Raw genomic sequence first — 22,175 nt, 5'->3', positions numbered from 1 at the left:
AGGAAAGCTCACTGCTAACTGGAAGGGACCTTTCAAGGTAACCGAAGTTTTGGGAAAAGGCTATTACAAGGTGTCCGACTTGAATGGAGCTGAGCTCCCAAGGTCGTGGCACGTATGCAACTTGAAGAGATATTATAGCTAGAATCGCACCTCGCTCCCTGATGTACTCTTTTTCCCGACTTCATGGTTTTTTTTAGAAGGATTTTCCTGGAGGGGGTTTTAACGAGGCATCAAAGTGGGGACTAGGGGCAAAAGAATTATCACCCTTAGTAGAAAAGCATTTTTTATTTTACTCTTCATTAATAAAAAATCTTTTTTAATTCCATTGTTGTTTCTACGATACGCACCGACTTAAGCTTGAAAAGTGCATAAATCTATTGCCCGACCTATATGGTCAGCAAGATAAAGTGACGAGACACAAGTCGGTGTAAAGAGGTTGTAAATGACGATCATATAAGCTCGGTCAAGACGACTTACAACTTACAAGTCGGAAAGCCTTCGAGCATTATAAAATGCATCACAAAAATAACCTAAGTTATAAAAGCAGCCTAATAACAAAAAATTGGTTGTTCGAATTATGCAATGGAAAAACCTTTTCAAAATGAATCCTAAGAGAAGGGATATTTGTTAAGAAGCATATAAAATGCTTTCACAAAAAGTCTCGCAATAATAGCAAATACAAAATCCAAAAAGTTGTTAAGACCCTTTAGAAGGATCAGAGTCAACAAAAGAAAGGTGCACATAAAAACATACAAATAAGAAATGTTGATAAAAGGTCCCACAAGCCGGGCTTAATAAAAACACTAAATAGACCAAAAAGTGGATTCTAATCGTTAGCAACAGAGGATCTAGGTTTAGTAGAGGAAGTCGGAAAAGTCTCCTCGGTTGGCACAACTTCCGGCTGAGGAGAAGAACTCGGTACTGCCTCCTCGGCAGAAACAACATCTGGTGGAGGAGACTCCACCAGATGCTGCCCCGAAGTATTCAGGTCGGATGCACTAACATGACCTTCTCAGGGAGGAGGGACAATCTTCCCATCGACCACGATCATGTCTGGGTTGAGAGGGGATAAGTCCAAGTCAGGAGCAATAACCTGAATTTGATTCTTTAAATTTTCAAACACCTCCTCTGTACCCTTAGCAACCAACTCCTCCAAGTCGGCATAATCATCTTTAAGTCGTTTTACCTCGTTCTTCAGATTCAAGTTCTTCCAACAAACTTGGACATAGTTTTCTTTGACGTTCTTCATTAACCCTTCAGCCATAGCACAAGAGGCCGCAGATTCTTTCTCTTTCTCCCGAATTTCAAGGAGATCGGATTCCAGCTTTAGTTTCTCCCCCTCAAATTCCTTTTTTGCCTCCTGAAGAGAAGCCACCTCGGCTTGTAAGGCCTTCAAAAATGCTGAGTAGCATTTAGAGGAGTCCTCCCTAACTCTTTCAGCAAGGCAGAGCATACCCCAGCTGTTCGGATCCCACCTCGGATCAAGACTTAGAGGTGGTTCTTGATAGAAACATCATCCATAGCAATGAAGCTATGAGGATGGATGTTTCTTACAAAATATCACCCCATCAAACCCAGTGTCATAAATGTTGGGGCCACTTGATTCTGAAGTCTTTCTCTTCTTAGAACTCGGCTCCGAGAAGGGAGGAACAGGAGGGGTAGAAACAGGAGGAGAAGGAGGAGGAGGAAGAGTGTTTATCGATTTACTATGAGAAGAGGTACCCGAATCAAACTTTGTCGGGGAAAGAGTGTCTGGCTTCCCAGTTTCTTACAGCTGGGCAGCTCAGGCTCGGGTGTTCCTTTTTGCCTCCTGAACTTTCTGATAAGCTTTGGAACCACTTTTCATTCTTTTTGCACAAGAGCAAGAAATATCAAGAAGTATGTCGGGACAACGAGCAATTATTTATAAATAAAAATGAAAACTACCAAGCTCGGTACGGAGATAACTCGGTGTTCTGAGAAGGAACTTCTTAGTGTCAAGGTTTGGAGCCCATCCCCAAGCCACTTGAAAGAACTTGATTACAGCCTCCTCGACTTCGTTCAAGTCTATCAGATTATATTTCTCAACAGGGGCTACCTCTACCCAATACAACTGGAAGCGGAGTTCATCATTTTCATTTAAGAAGAAGGGGTGGTAACCCTCACCAGCATGGACTTTAAAAAAGAAGTTCTTAAAATCGTGAAACGAGTCATAAAAAATGGAGAAGACTTTCCAACTTTGGTTAGCTCGGAAGGAAATCCGTTGTTGTTTATTCGAGAGGGAGCTAAAGGGTTTTGTAACATGGAACAAGAAGAAAAAGATTTTCAAAGAAATTGGGAAGAAAAGCTCACGACTTCTGATCTGGTAAATCTTCATAAACCCCTAAGAGTTTGGGTGTAGTTGGGAAGGAGCGACTTTACAGTAAGATAAAACTTCGGTTTCAAGATCGGAAAAAGGAAAAAACACTCCAAGTCGGGTAAAGAAACAATCGTACATAAGAAGAAAATGGGGTTCCGACTCAGCAACTCGGCCAAAGCAAACTCAGTCTTTAGGGTCAGGGGCTACTATCTCATATTTTACTTCATTATCTCTAGAACTACAAACCTATGATGCCTACAGAACTCCTCTAAAAAAACGTTATCAACTACAGAAACTGCAGAAAGAACTAAAGAGTCTACCAATTTTAACAAATCCTCAGGGACCTTGGAAGATATTTTTGAAATAGTTGAACGAGATATATTGAGGAATATACCTATATTACACAAAAGAAATCATTACTACAAGTCCGAAACAGATGGAACTTTCTTTCACAAAAAAGGATAACCAACAGGGAGCAAACTTTGAAAAAGGAAAAATGATATTGTTCTTGAAAGGCTACAACAATTTCATTTAGGGGCACTCTGACGCACATAGAAAGCCACTGCAGTAGTGCAACAGCAAAGAACACAAAACTAACCTAACCTCCAAGAAACTATCAACAAAAGCAAGTTCGCTAGCAACGATCCTACATTCACACATAGGTTTCTAATATAAGGAAAACTACATAGTAGAAAAGAAGAACTTACCTCTGTTTTCTTCAAAGAAGCCAAAGGAAGCTAATGGCAGGACAGAACAATAAATGATTCTCCCAAAGAAAAGTCCCACGTCCTTTAGAGTCTTCTAGAGAAAGAATAAAGCTCCAATGCAAGAAGGAACGAAGGAAACGAAAGGGCTTGAGAAAGAGGGAAGAGCGCGAAAGGAGAGAAGGGATGAAAAAGAAAGAGAGAGAGAAAAGGTTAGGAGTATTTATAAACCCAAGGGGCAGAATTGTAAAAGCCCCTCCCCTCATTTAAAGATTGTACACAGTTACAAATGTAACTGCACCCTACGTATCAAAGTGGGAAGCCAACAGAAGCAGCGGTTGGCATTTTGAAATCACGTCGGGTTTCTGACGTGAAAACGGAAACTGACTTGGAAAACATGAAGTGATAGCTCTACTTCCTGGCATCTGCCAGACTTCATACACACTTGAATCCGACTCAAGCAAAAGGTCAGAATCAAGTAGGGGAACTGTTCATACTTGACTCAAAATATAAGTCAGGCTCAAGTTCAGAGAAAGCCTAAATAATTTGCTACCATACAAACGGCCTCCTGAAAGATTGGACAGCGCGCCCCCACAGTAATAACTCCCCCCTAAAAGAGTTATAGCTAACCCCTAATATCTCTCCCCACTCTTGGGAAGAGAGATCTCAACAACCCTACATAAAAGGGATGGTTATTCACCACCAATGGTGGAACTACTCCTTATTGGCTCATCACCTATAAATACACTGACACTCTATGGTATACTTAAGTTCCAGTACACTATAAACCTGCCAAGACCCTTGCTGACTTAGGCATTAGAGTGTTTTGCATGTACCACCCTCCGTCTCCTCTCAACAACTCGGACGCCGGCTGTACCACCCAGGCTAAGTCGGAAATCACCTCTCCAAAGAGTTTGGAACTCACGTTCAAGCCCAAACTCGATCTAGTTTCAGGTAACCCTTGGAATAGTAACGAAATTGAAAAATAATGAAAAAGGAGGATAAGAAGAAGAAGGAAGAAGACGACGTAGCATCGGGGGTGAAGAAAAATGTCTGTGCATGAATTTAAAAGAAGAAGAAGAAAAAGCGAGTGAATCTAAAAGACTTGGTTGAACTTAGTTGGTTAAATTACTTGAATGTAGAATTTATTGATATTTTATATCATTAATTATTTACAAAAATTATTGAGTGATAGAATGACAAAATTAATTAATTTATAATCTTTGAATAATTAATTTAATTGATAAAAATTTTCAAAAGAAGAATTTAAAGAATTGTCCATGTTGTGACAAACTAATTTTACCACTAACCCACTTCAAAACTGTACCATATAATTTACCTGCACCGTCCCTACAAAAACCTGTGCAGTACCGGACTATTTAAGACTTTTCTATTGTACTAAAAGCAAAAGAATACAATCATATTTTATTATTGACCAAATTATATACAACCCGGGATTCTACAACTAAGGGAGGCTTTTTGGTAGCTTTTACTTCATCTGCCATCAACTTTCATATTCCATCTATTTGAATATTTTAAGTTTTGCTTAGTTCCTTGAAGGATCCTTCGGATTCAGACTCTAACGGGTGGTGATTGTCCATTCAAATTCTTCACGTTCTTGAAAATTTCGCCATAGAAGTGTGTAACCCAAGTTTGGTTACTTAGTATATTTATATGTCACATATACGACTTCCATTTTCTATATGTGCTGAAAGCTGAAACTGTTGGACGACGGAAGGAAAGATGAGCTTTCATATGTTATTTTCTGGCATAAGGTATTTCTATTTATGTTTTGCTAGGTGACGAAATATTAAAATTGCAATAGTATTCTCTTTGATTTACATATATATTATTTTTGGAATAGTTATCATGATTAATGTTTATTATAGACCCAAGAAAAAAGGATTGTGAGAAATACTGTTGAACTGTGTTTCTTGACTTTAGGAGTTTTAGTTTCTTAAATTAGGTGTAATTTGGATGAAACTATTAAGATATTTTCACACACAATATATAAATATATATAATCAGCCGAATATCCAGTTAAAAAGGTGGATGGGATGGAAGATACACAGAGCCAAAGATAGGAGAAGACTCAAAAAGACCATACATGAGGCAATCAATAAAAAATATCCTAGTGTCATCAGAGTATGAGATAAAATATGTTATTGGATTATTATACTAAAAGAATTGAATTGATGATTTAAGTGATGGTCAAAAACAATAAATTTTGGCATTTATCTTAGATTTATGTGTAGACATTCTCACTTTAGACATGATACATGGTGTGACTCAATGGTTTAGTCGACTTCACTTAGTGGAATAAGATTTTGTTGTCGTATATATCCAATTGTGTATTGCATGGAAAAAGGTTGAATTTGATTAGATGACTGTGTGAACTTGCATCAAAACTAAACACTTTGTTTTATTAATGGTTACAGGAACGCCTTTAGGAAGGATGAACTAGGCCTGGAAATAATGCATATATCACTGCCTACCACTCTTGCTTTGGCTGCAGATCCTATTGCTTCTCTGATTGATACTGCATTCATCGGACACATAGGTTTGCTTCACCTTTTTAATTCTATGTATTTATCTAGAAAGTTTGACTGACTGATACAACAAATCCTGCATGATTTATTCATAAGCTTATTAAGCTGTGTCCAAAGCTTAGTTATATAATTTCTAAGATTGAAAATGTTGTACCTCTATCCTTGTTTCTATAACCAAAGGAGTTTCTGTGTCTTTGTCTATGTCTATGTACCCATGTCTCGGATACAGAATCTAAATGTGACCTTAGGATTCTATTTAGAAAATGTTTGATGTTACTCCTCTAACATTTTTCATTATTGCTATTGTTTTGTAGGCCCTGTGGAGCTTGCTGCAGTGGGGGTATCAATTGCAATTTTTAATCAAATCTCAAAAATAGCAATAATTCCTCTGGTCAGTGTTACAACCTCGTTGGTTGCCGAGGAAGATGCCGTCGAGAAATTACAAAATCAACCATCAGAAACAGAAATGCTGATCCATGCCTCTTCTGTGACTGAGGAAACAAAATTGGAAGTGGAACAAGTTGGTATTTATTTCATTTTTCAAAAGAATAAAAAGCCTGCTACACATTTTTAATTGAATCTGTATACTTCTCTGGATTAATTTATCATTATTGATTTTTCTTTTTTTCAAGATAGATCCTGAATGCAGTACATCATCAAGAAGTGTTAATAGAGTAGCTAAACTTGGCCATGACAAAAGCTATATTCCATCAGCTTCATCAGCAATAGTTATCGGTGCCGTTCTCGGCGTCTTACAAGCTCTCTTTCTCATTTTTACAGCCAGACCAATCTTGAATTACATGGGAGTTGATTATGTGAGTCCTTTCTTGCAAGTTGCAACTGCCACAATAATCCTCTATGGAATTGATGATATTAACTTCAAATTTTCAGTATAAGACAAGATTAGCTAGACAAAAATGCTACGTGCACACCAAAAATCAGCACCATATATTTGCGTATAAATACATATGTTTTTTAACTTATTTTTAATGTATATTCTGTGCCTGATTTGATAGCTGATTTTTTGTGTACACGTAGCATAGTTGTTAATATGGGCTGATTTAGTAGTTACTATGTTGCTTCATGTAATTCTGCTTCAATTCAATTTCATAGTTTCTCTTACTTCAGAAATCATATTATAATTGTTTCGAATTTAGAGTTTTCTGGCTATGTTCCATCTTTGAAGACTTTTACAGTTCCTTTTAGCTACATTGATGTAATTTGTCAAATGACTGAGTGTTTTTTCTTCATGCAGAATTCTCCGATGTTGAAGCCGGCACAGCAATACTTGACTCTGAGGTCATTTGGTGCACCAGCTGTGATACTTTCTATGGCCATGCAAGGAGTTTTTCGAGGAATCAAAGATACGAAAACACCTTTATATGCTACAAGTACGCCATTGATCTCTATCAAGTATCAAGTTCTAATGATGATACTAGTCTAGAGTTCGGTTTTTGTTAAATTAATTTTCATCCTATTTAGTTCAATCATTTCCTTCAGTGTTTCAATTTTAAATTTTTTTCCCTCTTAATATCAAAATATTTTGCCCATTTTATGAATTAAAAGGTCACCTAAAACATTCATAGAGGAATGTTACTGGAGAATTCAATATTAGTTTTTTCTTCTGTAACTTCTAAAATCAGATTTAGATACAGTTTAGTGAATTAATGGAAATCAGTTAGACTCTACTTCTTTAAACAAAATGAATTGCACACTATGATCATTCAGTAATTTGTGAAGTTTGATTACAGTTGTGGGAGATGTAACAAATATCATTTTAGATCCATTGCTTATCTTCGTACTCCGGTTGGGAGTCAGCGGTGCAGCAATCGCACACATTATCTCCCAGTATGTTCATACGTTCATCTCCGGTATTCTTTCTGATGCTATAAGCATCTTTTGTTGATCACTCATCAAAGACTTCAATTTTTGTTTTTTTTTTTTTTGTTTTACTTGAGAAAGTTATGTTTCTTTTCTGTTTCTCGTTTTCATTAATTTGGCATGTGATTTGACAGGTACTTGATTTCCTTGGTGTTGTTGTGGAGTTTAATGAAGCAAGTTGATCTAATGCCTCCAAGTATCCAAGATTTTCAATTTGGGAAGATTCTAAAAAATGGTACTAATTTCTATCTACTTTTGCATTTTTCAGATTCTTGGTTTCACAATTAGGAATTCAGCAGACAAATCTACAAATTTGTCGCACTTTTTCGGTCTAGAGAGGCTTCGAAAATATATACATAGACAAAATATAGTTCTTATCTGAACTTCAAAATCTATTAATGAATGAAACAGCTTGCATGTCATTGCCAACTGAAACACTTGCACATATGATCAAGAAACACTTTACAAAATACCAGTTACAATTTATCTTGGTAAAGTTTATGAATATATTTGGAGTGTATTAATGATCCTAGAGCCTATCCTTAATTCAGAAACATATTTTACAGTTCTAGTCTGAAAATTCAGCTGTGACATTTGTTTATTATGTGTGAAACTAAAATTTTGGTTGAAGTTGAATGATCTAAATACCTTGAAATTGAATGTTCTTTTTCTTCTGGAAGAAGAAAAAACTAACTCAGGTGAGTTTGCAAACTAAATGAGATATTGTTTCACCTGATATCACAATTAATTTGATGTCAAAACACATTCTTTGATTTTTAACTTCACATGGTCTTAAATCTGACCAATTACTAAATTGTCACTTCACATTTGTACAAATATCTAACGTTGTTTGTTTCATCTTTGTTGTAGGGTTTTTGCTATTGTTGAAAGTTACAGCAGTGACATTCTGTGTGACACTGTCAGCATCCCTTGCAGCAAGACAAGGATCAATAACCATGGCCGCCTTCCAAATCTGCTTACAGATTTGGATGGCGACCTCTTTGCTTGCTGATGGATTAGCTGTTTCTGCTCAAGTAAGAAACTATTTCTCTCAACATTTTTTTATTACATATTTTATGTTGGATTAAGAGCCTATACATAAATACATGGTGACTGATTTTAGTGCACAAATAATATTTTTGGGCATATAAATAGGTACTCTTCATTGTTATGAGAGATAACATAATCACAATAGCATTTGATATTTATTCTTGAGTTATTATCATGAATTTTAACGGTGCCACACACAACCAAGTAAACGAAAACGTATATTATAGTTGCAAGGAACTAGCAAAGTAACTACATTCAGAAATTAGCATCTCTGAGAACTTCCACCATTAATTGCCAAGTCTTTGTTGTTTAAAGCATATGCAAATTACCAATATGAATTCATTTGGTGATTTTCTGTATGCTTCTTAGTTTCATTTTAATCAGAATTGTTCTTAGTTGCATGCAACATCTTGGGCTCTCTGCAATATTGTCATCATTCACTTTTCACTCTTCCCTCTTAATCATTCTATTTTCCAAAAAAGTATGTTGCTAGTTTGTTATACTACAATTAAGCCAATGCAAACCAATGGATGCCAGTTTTAACTTTTCAGGCTATTCTTGCAAGTGCGTTTGCGCAAAGGGATTACCATAAAGTGATCACATCGGCTTCGCGTGTTCTTCAGGTATTTCAACTTGTCACTTACCTTTCATATAAATTTTTTTGTTAGTTATTCATTTGTTACTATTATGAAACCATTTCTCCCAAAAGTTTAAGCTAATAGGAGACACATAAATGGTTATATCTTTGACACATCCACTCACGCAAGAATCTCTTTTGGGTTTGCATAATACCATGTTATAAAACCACTTCTCCCAAAAGTTTAAACTGATAGGAGGATGTGCATGAATGATTATATCTCGAACATGCTTACTTCAATAATTTCTGAAATCCTTTTTCTTTTTCATGCAGCTTGGGCTGATTCTGGGGCTGGTTCTCTCGTTCCTTCTCTTTAGTCTGCTCCCTTTTGCTTCGAAGTTATTTACAAACGACGTGGCTGTTCTGCATCTTATTGGTATTGGTATTCCGGTGAGTTTTATTTCTGTTGCTTATAAAATAAGAGCACTCTCCCTTCTTAGTAATAAGTTGCTTACCCAACAAGAAAAATTTATCTATCTTATTTATTTGTTTATTTTAATTTCTACTTCGCCAGTATGTTGCAGCCACTCAACCCCTCAATTCACTAGCATTTGTTTTTGACGGAGTAAACTACGGAGCTTCGGATTTCATATACTCTGCTTACTCAATGGTAAAGTCTAGAAAATTGGTTTTTAAGCATGAAGCAGATCATGTATGTTTGTCAAATTTACTTTTAGCATTAATGTTACAACCTTTTTGAGTTAGTTGCTAATTCCTCTACAAAAAGTTCATGAAATTCACTGTTCAAAGATTCAGAATCTATGATTTACAATCATTAAGTCCTTATAGTGGTGATATAACTTCTTACTAATGGCAATTGTTTCCTTGCCTTCTGAAACAAGAGGGTAAATTACATTCTCATGTATTATTGCATCATAAGTCTGTTAAGTATATTGATAACACATGAAATAATTATGTATTTAACCGATGAGTAATGCTACATCCAAGTCTTTTTATGAACCAAATCCAACCAAATTAAACAATAAGATTTGGAATAATGTTAGTCATAACTAACTTTTATTATGTTAGACTAATTTGGTTAGACTTGGTTAACAAAAAGACTTGGATGTGTAGTATTAATGCTAAGGAGACAAAAAAAAATAGTCATAACTTGTCTTATTTAGTATTTATTAATTGTTGTAATAATTAATAAATACTAAATAAGATAGATTTGGACTATTTTTAGTTAATATTTTTGTTACCAAACATTTCTAAATGAATACAGCATGTAGTTGAAGTTTGGATAAAAATAGGCTTTTAGAACATGCATTAAATGTACTTTAGAATCACACAAGTATTTCTTAAGTTTTATGGTTCCAAAGTGTAGAAATGATGTAATAAGTTAATTATCTAGAGTTTAATTCAAACATGGTATTTTATATTCAAACAAAATTACAAAAATACTTATTTCATATGTTAGTATACGATTAAACTTATTGTAAAAAAATATATAAAAAAAGGATAATCTAATTTCGAAAGGGTATACTAATAATTGCCTTTCAATTTTTCCCACTTTAGAAATTGATTGTAAGGTTTATGCCCCTCTTATAATTTACGCATTCGCTTATTTCTCCTAGATTTTGGTGGCATTGGTGAGCATATTTAGCTTATATATGTTATCCTCAAGCTATGGCTTTAGTGGTATCTGGATTGCTTTGTCTATTTACATGAGCCTCAGGACATTTGCTGGCTTTTGGAGGTAACTTCTTTTTCTATGCACTTAAAAGACTACCAGAATATTCTTCTTTCACTCCCATGCAACTCATATTTCATTCCGAATTAGAAGTAAACTGGGTCTATCTGGAAATTTTAATACTAAAGTCTTCTGTAAAATCGAAAAACCAAAAAAACTAATTTTGCTGAAAAGCTACTATTTTTCAACTAAAAGAAGAAAAAAATATATATATAAACTGATTTTTCAAATCATTTTTTTACCATTCATTTAAGGGAATACCGTACCTTTTTTACCCTTAAAACTTATCAAAGTTGAAATATTTCAATGTTACTTCCAATATTTCATAACTGATTTAATTTTAACGAATAAGTGTATAATAAAGATGTATCATATTTTATTTTGAATTGCAGGATAGGTACTAGATCAGGACCTTGGCATTTCCTGAAGGAAAACTATGCACTACTGCAATAGTTCCAAGATATTTCTATCAGTATAAATTTATAGTTCAGTCTCTCACATGCACAGAGTATAGTACAATCCATATTGAAGAGAATAGAATACTCCCCATTCATGGAGTGATCCCATTTTGGTAGGACTTATCTTAATTTTGAAATGTATTCTTTACTTTTAATGTATGTATGTATGTATATTATGAAATTATTTTAATTTTCTAGTCGAAATTAAAAAAAATTTCTTCCAAAAATATTCTTTCTTTTATTATGGTTTTCTTTTAGGTAACGACAAAATTCATAATTATAGTGTTCACAATAGCTGTTGTAATAATTTAAGAGTGAAAATAATAGAATAAAAAAATAACAACAAAAGAACAAAAGTGTAATTTTGGAAGAACAAATTGTAATTTTAACCAAATAACTAAAATAAGATGAAATAAAACATTTGAAATAAAAACAGGACATTTTAAATGTTAGAAATTAAATTAAGATTTAATCTAAATGTTAAAAAATTAAAACAGTACTTTAACAATAATAATATTATTATTATTAATAATACCAGAATCTAGAAGATTCTAATGAAAAACATCCAAATAGACTTTGTAACTAGTAGATTATATTAATTGTAATTCAGCATATATTTAACTTTGTACATACATGAGCACCAAAGTAAATGCATACGCACGAACATATAAGAAAGCAGCAACACCTAAGTTTTAATTCAAATAGAGAATGCATGTCTTGCAAGATTACAACTATAAGCCAAAAGTAATATATTCAGCAACACCAGATTCTGGCAATGAATCTAACATGGCCTTAAGATCTTCAACATTTTCATCAGGCCATTTTGAATGTGTGACCTTCACAATCTTCAAGCCATTCCAACAACACTTGTTGCGCCTTGAACGGAGATAGCACCCCCACTTCTTTCTGTCCATCAGCATTTTATAGAAAAACTGTTGTTTTTGTGAAGTAACGAATAAAGTTAGAGGCTCCAATCTCCACATAACATCTTATTTATGTTGATAAGTATTTGGTAATAAAACAGAAAATTGGGACATAACAAGTCAATGACACAATGAGTCCAAGCTAACCAATTCATAAAGGGAAAATAGTGAGCGTCACTATCCATACAACATCGTAATTGAACGTGTTTAATACTTGGAGGAGGTGATGAAAATTGCAATACGCCCAGGCTTTCTCTAATCTGCAAAATTCAGGGAATAAAAAGAAATGGCAGCTCGATGCACAAGTATCCCGCATTAACGTAGGAATTTGGGAAAAAGCCACATCCAAAGAATGTAATATATACAACCTAACTTGATAATTACATCCGAAATGAGCGTGGACTTCCTGTTGATTGGAAATTCTAGAAATTCTCTGATATACTTGCAAGATAATAAATTTGGAGCATCGATGTTTACCTCCTTAAAGTTAGAGCAATGTGATAACCTGAAGAACTTGAGTTGAGGGCCTGAAATATTAATCCTCTCATACTCAAACATAGAGCAATTATGCAACATCAAACTCTCAAGGAAAGGAATCCTATTAAAATGTTCAAGTAAGGCTCCTCAACTACCACAAGCTCAAGCACTCAAATTTGTGCAACTATATCTATATCTAAATTCAGCTTGAAAGGCACATCCATATCAAGAGCACGATAATATAAGTTCTCAAGATTCGGAACATCAATATATACCTCCTGTATTCCTTTAACATCAGCTCCCTTCAGCTTTTGTAGACCATGCAAGCTTAACGATTTCCCCCGATAGCTCCTAGAACCGGGTGTTATGCTTAGAGGGTGATCTATATTACAAAAGTCAAGAATTAAATGTTCAATCAGAGGACAATGTGAAATGAAATGCTCCATAACTCCTTCACCTCCAAAAAGTATGCGACTCAAAGACAATGTTTTCATTGAGAAAAACTCAAGGGAATGGTCTTGGAATTCTGAATTGAGTCTGATTTCCCCACTGATTATACAAAATTCATTGCGACATCATTCACTAACAAAACCACTAACAAAATCATTAACATCGTTCACTAACAAAACCAACAAAACTATTAACAAAACCACTAACAAAATCACTAATATCATTCACTAACAAAACTACTAACAAAATCATTAACATCGTTCACTAACAAAACCAACAAAACCACTAACATCATTCACTAATAAAACCACTAACAAAACCACTAACATCATTCACTATCAAAACCACTAACAAAACCACTAATAAAACCACTTGTATGGCAATCCTATCTAACTTAGCAACGGTACATAATGACTACCATTCTAACACACCAAAGGTAAAAATATACAAAAAAAAAATAACTTATTCACTCCTATTTTAAAAGAACAAGTTCGCACTAACCTCTTCATTGATAACACCAGCTATATGGGCTACTCCATCCAAACGATAAAATCGGTCCGGATTATCTCCCATCGACTAGATATTCTGCTCAAGCCTGGTCGTTTTCTCTGGGATTTAGTGAAGCATAGATTTAAAATAGTGGTTCAAATGAGATTACTTCAAACTCTTTATATAGGGAAAACATGGAGTAATTCGAAACAACCTGTTTCGAATTACTATAAGCACAAAATTCTGGAGTAGTTCGAATTATGCTCATTCGAATTAGTGTGTGTTAGTGTGTGTAATTCGAATAAGTATGAGTCGAATTACTATGTATGTGTAAATCAAGTGGTTCTAATTCGAACTATATAGAAAAGTGCTTTTGGTAGAACCTTGTAACGTTTTTATCTTTAGTAGAATTGTGTAAAACCACCATCTACTTGATTTATATGCGTCATTTGCCCTTCTTTTTTCTTTTTCTTAGGTGTCTTTCTAAAGGTATTAGTTAAAATTACTTATCCTAATGTCTAATTTTTCTATATTCTTTATATAAAATATACTTTTAAAATCTTAAAATTTTTAATTTATTTCAAAAAATTTCCGATAGAACAGCCTATATTGCTTTTTCCCTTTTTATTTTCAAATAAGATATATAATCATTGAGCACAGACTAGTAAATGATTGGTTTGGTCCATTTAATACATTCTAAACTCTAAGGGGGTATGTGGTTCAAATATTACTTTATTATAAATATTCCATTCTTATGGGAATCAAAGATACCCAAGGAGAAGGTGGGAATTAAAATAATGATATTTTGATTTTTGAGAATTAAACTTGCTTAAAAACAACTTTTCAAACTTTGAACCAAACATAGAAATATGATATTCCTATCTTAAAATTCCTAGAAATTATTTATAATTCCTTCAACCACACACACCCTAAAGGTATTAGTTTTTTTTTTTTTTTTTTGGTGTCTTTCTAAAGGTATTAGTTAAAATTACTTATTCTAATGTCTAATTTTTCCATATTCTTTATACAAAATATACTTTTAAAAACTTGAAATTTTTAATTCTTCAACACATACTTTTCGCATTTAACAACTTAAAAAGTATTGTTAACCAAGTCCAAAAAACTAATATTGTATTGCTCCTTTGTGTTCGTAACATGAAAGCTTTCATATAATCAGAAAATAAAAAGATTAATTGACTTTTCCTTTCTTGAAAATCAATATTTTAGTTCATCTGGCTAAATACACACTCAACAAAATTCAAATTTGTAGGAAAGGCGGGATTGTTGGCTCAAATTGGTGAATATTAAGAAATGTATTCTCTAAGCAGCAGGAAAAATTTAACTCATCCAAACAAAACAAAACAATAAGCTTATTGTTATACAGCAATATTTTTTAAGTTACAAGCAAAAATCTAGAGCTTGGTGCAAAATAGGACCCTCAAAATTCTGAATCATGAATGTTCTTCAGCTGAGGGTACCTCGTTGAAACCCACACCCTCTGCAGGCAACTCAGAAGAAAGTGGTCCTAATATCCCTTCATTGCTAAGAGTTAATCCACTCTGCAATTCATATAATTTTTATGTATTCATCATCAAATTGTGCAAGGATGCCATAAAGGGATCAAAGAAGATATTCAACTCAAAGATGAAATGTAATAACTGAAAGTAAGAATTCCTTTGACATGCAAATGCACATAGAATTTTGTACAAATAAATAATCAATAGCTAGATACCTCTGGCTGGAACCGAAGCATATCAGCACGAGCCATGGCTTCTGCTTGGGCTATTCTCTGTCTGAATGTCTGAGCCATCTCTTCCGCCTATAAGAACAGAATCAGAGTTAAATGTGATCATTCTCATCGAAAATTAAAAATGCTGATGGAAAGTGATGAGGTATATATGATTTATCAAGGTAAAGGAAAAAGGGGGGTTTCAGCTTCTTCAAGGATGTCAAAAAAGATGGTAGAAAAAACGACGAAGTTGAAATAAGCAAAACATGTGACATCCTTTCTGAGTTATACCTTCTCAAAGACAAGCTTTGGATTGCGAATCATATCACCAGGTGTGGGTTCCAACTTCTTTGTGGAAAGGCTTACTCGGCCTCTCTCCCGATCATGACTTAGTATCATCACCTAAACAAAGAACAGGTGAGAATTTTCATCTACAAGACAACTGCAATTGTAAGCAAAATGTCCATGTAAATGTAACAAACTAACAATATCATAAGAATACCTTCAGAATATCACCAGGTTGAAGAACAGTTGCAATATCAGTTATACGATCGTGACTGATCTGACTGACGTGAAGGAGACCACTGATTCCCCCAATGTCAACGAAGGCACCATATGGCTTTAGGCTTTGAACAGTGCCAGTTACTACGGATCCAATTCCCAGCTGTCCCTGGCTGTCAGCAGCGGCTTTACGGTGACTGAGGATAAGTCTGGACTGTTCCTCATCCACCTCCACGAACTTTAGAGGGAGTTCCTTCTCAAGTAGCTCTTCTCCAGATAATTTCTAACAAGAAAAGTAAACAGAAGGCTAAGCAATGAAATATGGAAATGAACATTTAAAGAAACTTCTTAGTTAAACATAATAATCTATGGGAACTCGAGGAATACAAGTGGGGTTATTAAACTTGAATTACTTTATTTCAACATTGACAACAATAGAGGGAGATTGCCTCATATTCTCATGCGAATTTCAGATTTTCAGTCTTTGGCATGAAGCATCCCAGTCTGATGATGGTTACAACAAAAAGCCTCAACTAGTCTTAAACGGCCTATATTGAGTATTGACTATTAGTGCGGTCAAAATCAGCGCAACGCTACTAACGTCAAAGTAGGTCAAGAGCTAACCGTTGAAATCTGTGAGAATGGAACAAATCCCTTAAGGCCTTCCACCTCGGCCACCAATCCACCCTTGTTTCCATTGACAATCTGCAAGACGAAGCGTATGCAACCAGTTAATGTAAACATAGAGAAAATTAAACAAGTTAATGTAAACATAGAGAAAATTAAACAACTCACAACGGCAGAAACAATACTTGAACTAAACATTGACTAAAATTGAGTTTCTTGGTTTCACTTCACCCACCTTACCCTTGACAACTGCATCTTCTGCTTGAAGTTGCCTACAGCGTTCCCATGCAAGGTCGAACTCAATAGCCTTTAAACTCAATATAAGGCCATCATCAACTTCATTTTCCCCAATTACTACAAACTCCTCTCTCAAGCCAGGAACTATGCCTGCTTCTTGCACATGCTTAATTCGGTGGATGCATGCCTCTTGCAGAGGCAAATATGCAGTAGACTTTGCAGTAACGTCAACATAAGCTCCACTTGCATCTACAGCAAATACCGTGCCCTTAATCTGAAAACAAAAACCCACCACCATTAACCAACTTATTTCCTCAAGGAACAAAACAACACAACACAAAACTCCTTTTCCACTAAATGAATCAAAGTATCAAACTATGTCAATGCCATTGTGTCCTATCATAAAACCTTATGTGAAAAACAGACCATCTTAATCAAACAATTGCAACAACAATAACAAAACCTTATCCCACTGGGTGGGATTGGATAGGATCAACTGTACCCTATCATATTATTCATATATCATGTTTACAGTTAGGTCCTTTACACCTTGTGTATGAATTTTTTGGTCGTCCTCTACCTACCTTTCGCAACTTGTCTATCTTCTATCCGATTCACACACCTAAGTAGATGCTCTGATCTTCTCTCGAACAAATCCAAACCACCTAGGATGAAATTCAACCTAAACTAAAACAACTATATTTGCAAAAGATGTTGGCTCTGGATCCAATTACCTGTTTTTGTTTTTCTTCATACACAACCAACCATCAATTTCCACAGACACATTAACTAAAAATTATCATTATTCATCAATACACACCATTTTAACAAACTCAATTCAAAGTCATCTTCCACTGAAACCACAAACTACATTTATCAAGGTCAAAACTTTATGCAACCAGTTACAGAACAAACTCCATTGCAGTTAAAAAAAATTGAAAGAAAAAAAACCCCAAAGCGAAGCGAGCTGACCTTGGTGCCAACCTCAGAATCAAAATCATACTTTTCAAGAGCTTCAGTGAACTGATCAACGGTGAAGGAAACACCTTCCATGGGAGCAGTGCGGCACCTCTCATAGGCTTGCTCGAAGAGCTCTTTCAGCTTCACTCTCTCTCGGTTCTGCGCATTCGATAAGGCCACCGAACACACCACCGGAAGGAGCGTGCGGGTACGGCGGTTGTGGGTGGTGGTTGGTCTTGACGAAGACGTGGATGGCAGTGGAGACCATCTCAGGACGCTCAGCTGCTGAGCCAGAGACACCATGATTTCCTTCTTCACTACACTCTCTGGGATTTTCTATTCTAACCAAGGTTGCGAGAATCGGACCGGTCAATAAACCGGTAAGGTCACCGGTTTACTGGTTTGACCGAGGTTCAACCAGGATTCAATCGATTTAATTAAATATTAAATAAAATTATTAAAAATTCAATATATAATTTTAAATATATAAATTCAATAATTTCTAACTTAATAAAATTCAAAATTTCACAATTTCACATAATAAATTATCCATAATTTAATATAGAAGTTCACAAACAACTTCAAACGTCAAAGTTCATAATTAAAAACAATCAAAACACACATAGTGACAAACACATAATGCTCTACTATCAAAAGAAACATTAACAAACAAGTTTTCAACTAAAGATGAAGAATTAGGCCAAATTTCACAAAATCCTATTATACAGATATGCATAGCTAGTGACTGACCTTCAATAAAATCACAAGTATGAATTCAACAAAAGTAAAGAAAAAGTAAGTTTCCAACTTAACTAGAACCTATTCATAACCTACTAATCTTGTCATTGACACCAAGTATCCCAACCCCACCAACCACCACCACCACACACACACGAAAAAAAGGGAAGGGAAAACACACCACACAGAGAACAACAAACAAAATGGGTGTTAGAGAACTTGGATTTTCTCGTTATATTGCTCTTTCTTATTGATCTTACTTCTTCATATCCCACTCGGAAGACTTTGCCTACAGGTACTGTCCTAATTTCTTTCGTTATCTATAAAATGTTCCAAAGTTCTTGTTTTGTTGCCATCCCCGTCCCCTCTTTCTTTTCTCGTACATAAACATATCTAAAAATCTTCTATTATAGAAAAAGCTTGATAGTAAAGTTGCTCTTCTTTGTGTAACAGTAAGCTATGATAAAAGAAGGTTGCAAATTCATAAGCTGATTGTTTAGAAAATTGAAATTACAGATATTTATCAGCAAGCAATTATAATTTTCATTCTTTTAAGTTTTCTCAAACACCCTTTTGATTGAAAAACTACATAAATCCAACAGAGTTACAGGGCAATCAGCCGAGTGTTCTAATTGCGGGAATTATGATTAACCTCTAGAGTTTCTAATAGCTTTTTAAAGCAGCTTTCTTTTGACATCATTAAGTGCATTTTTTCACTGAACCATAGCATAATGGTAATCCAGATTTTCTGTTTTTTCAATATTATTAACAACAGTACAAATTACAAAACAAGCAAAAATAATTCCAAGTAACAGTGCTTACCGGAGCGAGGGAGGAAGGGGAGTGACGGCGACGACAGAGGAGTCGGAACTACCGGCAAAGACAGAGAGAGCTCGAACAGAGGAGACGACGACGGCGACAGAGCTTCCACACGACGGAGAAGAGATTCCTACGACGGTCTTTTTATTTTTTAAATGTATCGAAAATAGTAAATACCAAAGTTATGAGAACTGGACCGGTCATTAAACCGTTTTAGTTATTAGTTCACTAGTTTATTGGTCCAATCAGTGGTTCAACCGAAAAAATCGTTTTAGAATAAAATAATAAATAAATTATAAATAAACATCCTAAAATATAATTATAGTCTAATATAAATCTTAAAATATCTTCAAAATTTAAAACACTATATAAAATACCATCAACCAAACCCATATGTAGAGCAACATATTTCCAAGTTAAATCCATTTTTCCCCGTATGTTAAAAGAATATTGTGACTGACTATCATTAGTACTAGGGAGATTAGGATTAGCAGCATTATTTGAAATAGAAGGATTGACAAGCAAGCTATTATTCACAGATGCATTGTTATTAGCAATTGCTTCTTGATTAATACTATTATCCATAACTGAAATTAATAAAACAGATACAAAATTAAACCTTCACCTAACAATTACAAACAAAGCTAGCAAAACCAGCACTACCAACAACTACAAATCAAAGCCATGAGCAAATTTGAACAAAAAAATTAGGAGTCATCAGCAAAACCAGCAATTAGAAAACAAAGCCAGCAATTACAAAACACCAAATCTTCATCCCAGTAATTACAAACAAAGCCAGCAAAACTAGCACAACCAACAACTACAAATCAAAGCAAAACCAGCAACTACAAATCAAAGCCATTAGCAAATATGAACAAAAAAATTAGGAGCCATCAGCAACTAGTAAAGCAGTAAAACGCTTCTACCAACGTGAAGGATTACCATGTGTTCATAACACGCAGCGGAAGAAAAAATAAGGTAATCCTAAAGATCTATTTTGTGCTTAAACTTTATTCCAATAATAAATATATAGTAGATCAGATCTAAATACCTGTGTACGCTAGTAAAATTCACTTTCTCCTTCGATGGTACGAAGGCGCTATGCGTATCCACACCGAGACCAATATTTGCTGTCAACTCCTTGACCAATGGACATCTGATCTAAATTGAGAAACATCTTGCAACTCTTTGCATGCCATAAAATTCTTCTCCAAGAATTAGGCTCACATACATTTATATGTGTAGAGATAAAGGAATAAAACTCTTGTTATTCGCGTCTACATCCCCTTCCTCTACTCTTGGCATACATATATATAGCATGAGATTTGTTACTGATTTTAAATTTGATTCTCATTTCAAATTTAAATCATATCTTGAAATTACAAATCTGAATCCTTCAAATTTTATGAATCATATCATAACTCAATTTGAAAACAGAATCAGTTAGGATCTCATCCAAATTTAGAAATAGAATAACTAATTATTCTCAAATCTCATTTAATATTCTCAATTATCATACTATTATTATATTTTTTGTGCTAGCAAAAAATATAATAATATTCCATCTGAATTAATATAATTATTTATTTGATCAAACCAAAATAATAATTAAATAATTCTATAGCAAATATTAGAACACTCGTTAGTGTGTGACCCCATAGGTTCAATACTAAGCGGGTAGTAAATTAGTCATACTAAATTTACTAATCAAGGTTGGCGTCTAGCAACACTCCTCAACGACCCAATAGTATGAAGTAATATATTTTTACTAAGAACCTCAGAAGAACAAAGTATAATTCCTTCCATCGTTCCAGCTCTTGGTTAACCTTTAGAGTATGGTTTAATTGTCAAACTCTAACTTGTTACCATTATTATAATGAACTGTGAATGATATAAGAAACTCATTTCTTCATTCATTCAATCCCCTTGGCCAAGGTTTTATTCATCTCAGTCATTATAATCATAGAGCTCAAACTCTTTACCGAGAGTTGACAGATTCCTTATTGACTGATCATTAATTCTACAAGTATTTAAATCATACCCAATATCCATTCAACTAGCACCCTAGGGTATTAGGTGTCCGGAATCAAAGTATAATAAATACATTGTTAATTACTATGACAGTCGCAGGTCAAAGGAAACTCTATTACTATGTTCATCTTGAGAATATCCTATTGACAAATATACGGTAATTATAACCATTAGGAATTCTCAGTGAGTCAGTTCAATGGTCATATCTCTATATGCACCATCTATATATATAATTTAATAATTGAGATCTATTAATCTTCATCCAATGAAGACTATATATATATATATATATATATATATATATATATATATATATATATATATATATATTGATCTTTCCGGATTATTAATGTCCTTTTTAATAATCCTATGACCAAGAACAATTTAGATTAAATTATAATAGATTCATCTCTCAATATTGTGATCACTATCACAATGATAAATTTCTAAATTTAATCAAGGACCTTATTATATTAACATTTTAATATAATAACAATAACAAATTATTTGACACATGATTGATTGGATTGTGGTCATACTTCTTATTCCCAACACAACGAGCAATTAGAAAACACTAAAACAGAGTAATAATAAATTTGAAAATAGAGAAACCACTAAAACAAAGAAAACACTAAAACTCTAACCTGGGTAATTACAGATCCATCAACAAATACATTCAGAACCAAATTTTAAACCAAGACCAAAGAAGAAGAATTGAAGAAAAATGGTACAAAAATTGAAGAAGAAGACCGAAGAACAACAACTTCAGATCTTCAAACCAAGAAAATGACCAAACATTCAGTGAAGATAAAGACAAGAAGCCACAAACCTGGGTTCCGTGCTAAGAAGCCAACAAAGGTGAAGACGACATGCTGAGCTACTGG

The 22,175-nt window shown here is 34.3% G+C and overlaps 2 protein-coding genes across 4 annotated transcripts; one reads left to right on the top strand and one right to left on the bottom strand.

Moving 5' to 3' along the window:
• The first annotated feature begins 4,470 nt into the window (after nt 1–4,470).
• On the top strand, nt 4,471–11,585 carry LOC130958124 (protein DETOXIFICATION 42-like). 3 transcript variants are annotated; one of them, XR_009077334.1, is made up of 13 exons: nt 4,471–4,817; nt 5,481–5,602; nt 5,906–6,111; nt 6,224–6,406; nt 6,847–6,982; nt 7,343–7,439; nt 7,607–7,707; nt 8,343–8,506; nt 9,074–9,145; nt 9,433–9,549; nt 9,684–9,769; nt 10,737–10,858; nt 11,245–11,358. XR_009077334.1 is itself a non-coding variant. In XM_057885029.1 (13 exons), the coding sequence occupies exons 1-13, from the start codon at nt 4,786–4,788 to the stop codon at nt 11,303–11,305; spliced, it is 1,509 nt and encodes a 502-aa protein (XP_057741012.1). In that variant the 5' UTR covers nt 4,471–4,785; the 3' UTR covers nt 11,306–11,585. The 3 variants fall into 3 exon arrangements, 2 of the variants coding, with proteins under 2 accessions (XP_057741012.1, XP_057741023.1); XM_057885029.1 differs by having other exon boundaries at nt 5,906–6,115; nt 6,228–6,406; nt 9,674–9,769; nt 11,245–11,585; XM_057885040.1 differs by having other exon boundaries at nt 9,674–9,769; nt 11,245–11,582.
• A 3,362-nt stretch (nt 11,586–14,947) lies between these two features.
• LOC130961494 (30S ribosomal protein S1, chloroplastic-like) lies at nt 14,948–18,028 on the bottom strand. The gene is made up of 7 exons (XM_057887425.1): nt 17,716–18,028; nt 16,742–17,017; nt 16,504–16,584; nt 15,881–16,162; nt 15,670–15,780; nt 15,382–15,468; nt 14,948–15,208 (listed from the first exon to the last, which is right to left on the bottom strand). The coding sequence occupies exons 1-7, from the start codon at nt 18,004–18,006 to the stop codon at nt 15,101–15,103; spliced, it is 1,236 nt and encodes a 411-aa protein (XP_057743408.1). The 5' UTR covers nt 18,007–18,028; the 3' UTR covers nt 14,948–15,100.
• Between the last annotated feature and the right edge of the window lie 4,147 nt (nt 18,029–22,175).

This window comes from Arachis stenosperma, chromosome 2 (assembly GCF_014773155.1).
Source record: "Arachis stenosperma cultivar V10309 chromosome 2, arast.V10309.gnm1.PFL2, whole genome shotgun sequence".
Taxonomy (NCBI): Eukaryota; Viridiplantae; Streptophyta; class Magnoliopsida; order Fabales; family Fabaceae; genus Arachis; species Arachis stenosperma.
The sequence above is the reverse complement of the archived record's forward strand: the minus strand, read 5'-3'. Positions and strand labels throughout refer to the sequence as shown.

What these genes read in the sequence shown, in the direction of transcription:
- LOC130958124 (XM_057885029.1), top strand. Translation starts at nt 4,786, where the DNA reads ATGAGCTTTCATATGTTATTTTCTGGCATAAG. An exon ending in TGCATTCATCGGACACATAG is followed by an intron (nt 5,603 to 5,905) that starts GTTTGCTTCACC and finishes ATTGTTTTGTAG; the next exon opens with GCCCTGTGGAGCTTGCTGCA. An exon ending in TTATTGGTATTGGTATTCCG is followed by an intron (nt 9,550 to 9,673) that starts GTGAGTTTTATT and finishes CTACTTCGCCAG; the next exon opens with TATGTTGCAGCCACTCAACC.
- LOC130961494 (XM_057887425.1), bottom strand. Translation starts at nt 18,006, where the DNA reads ATGGTGTCTCTGGCTCAGCAGCTGAGCGTCCTGAGATGGTCTCCACTG. An exon ending in AACCTGGTGATATTCTGAAG is followed by an intron (nt 15,781 to 15,880) that starts GTATTCTTATGA and finishes TTCTTTGTTTAG; the next exon opens with GTGATGATACTAAGTCATGA. An exon ending in TGCTTCGGTTCCAGCCAGAG is followed by an intron (nt 15,209 to 15,381) that starts GTATCTAGCTAT and finishes TATGAATTGCAG; the next exon opens with AGTGGATTAACTCTTAGCAA.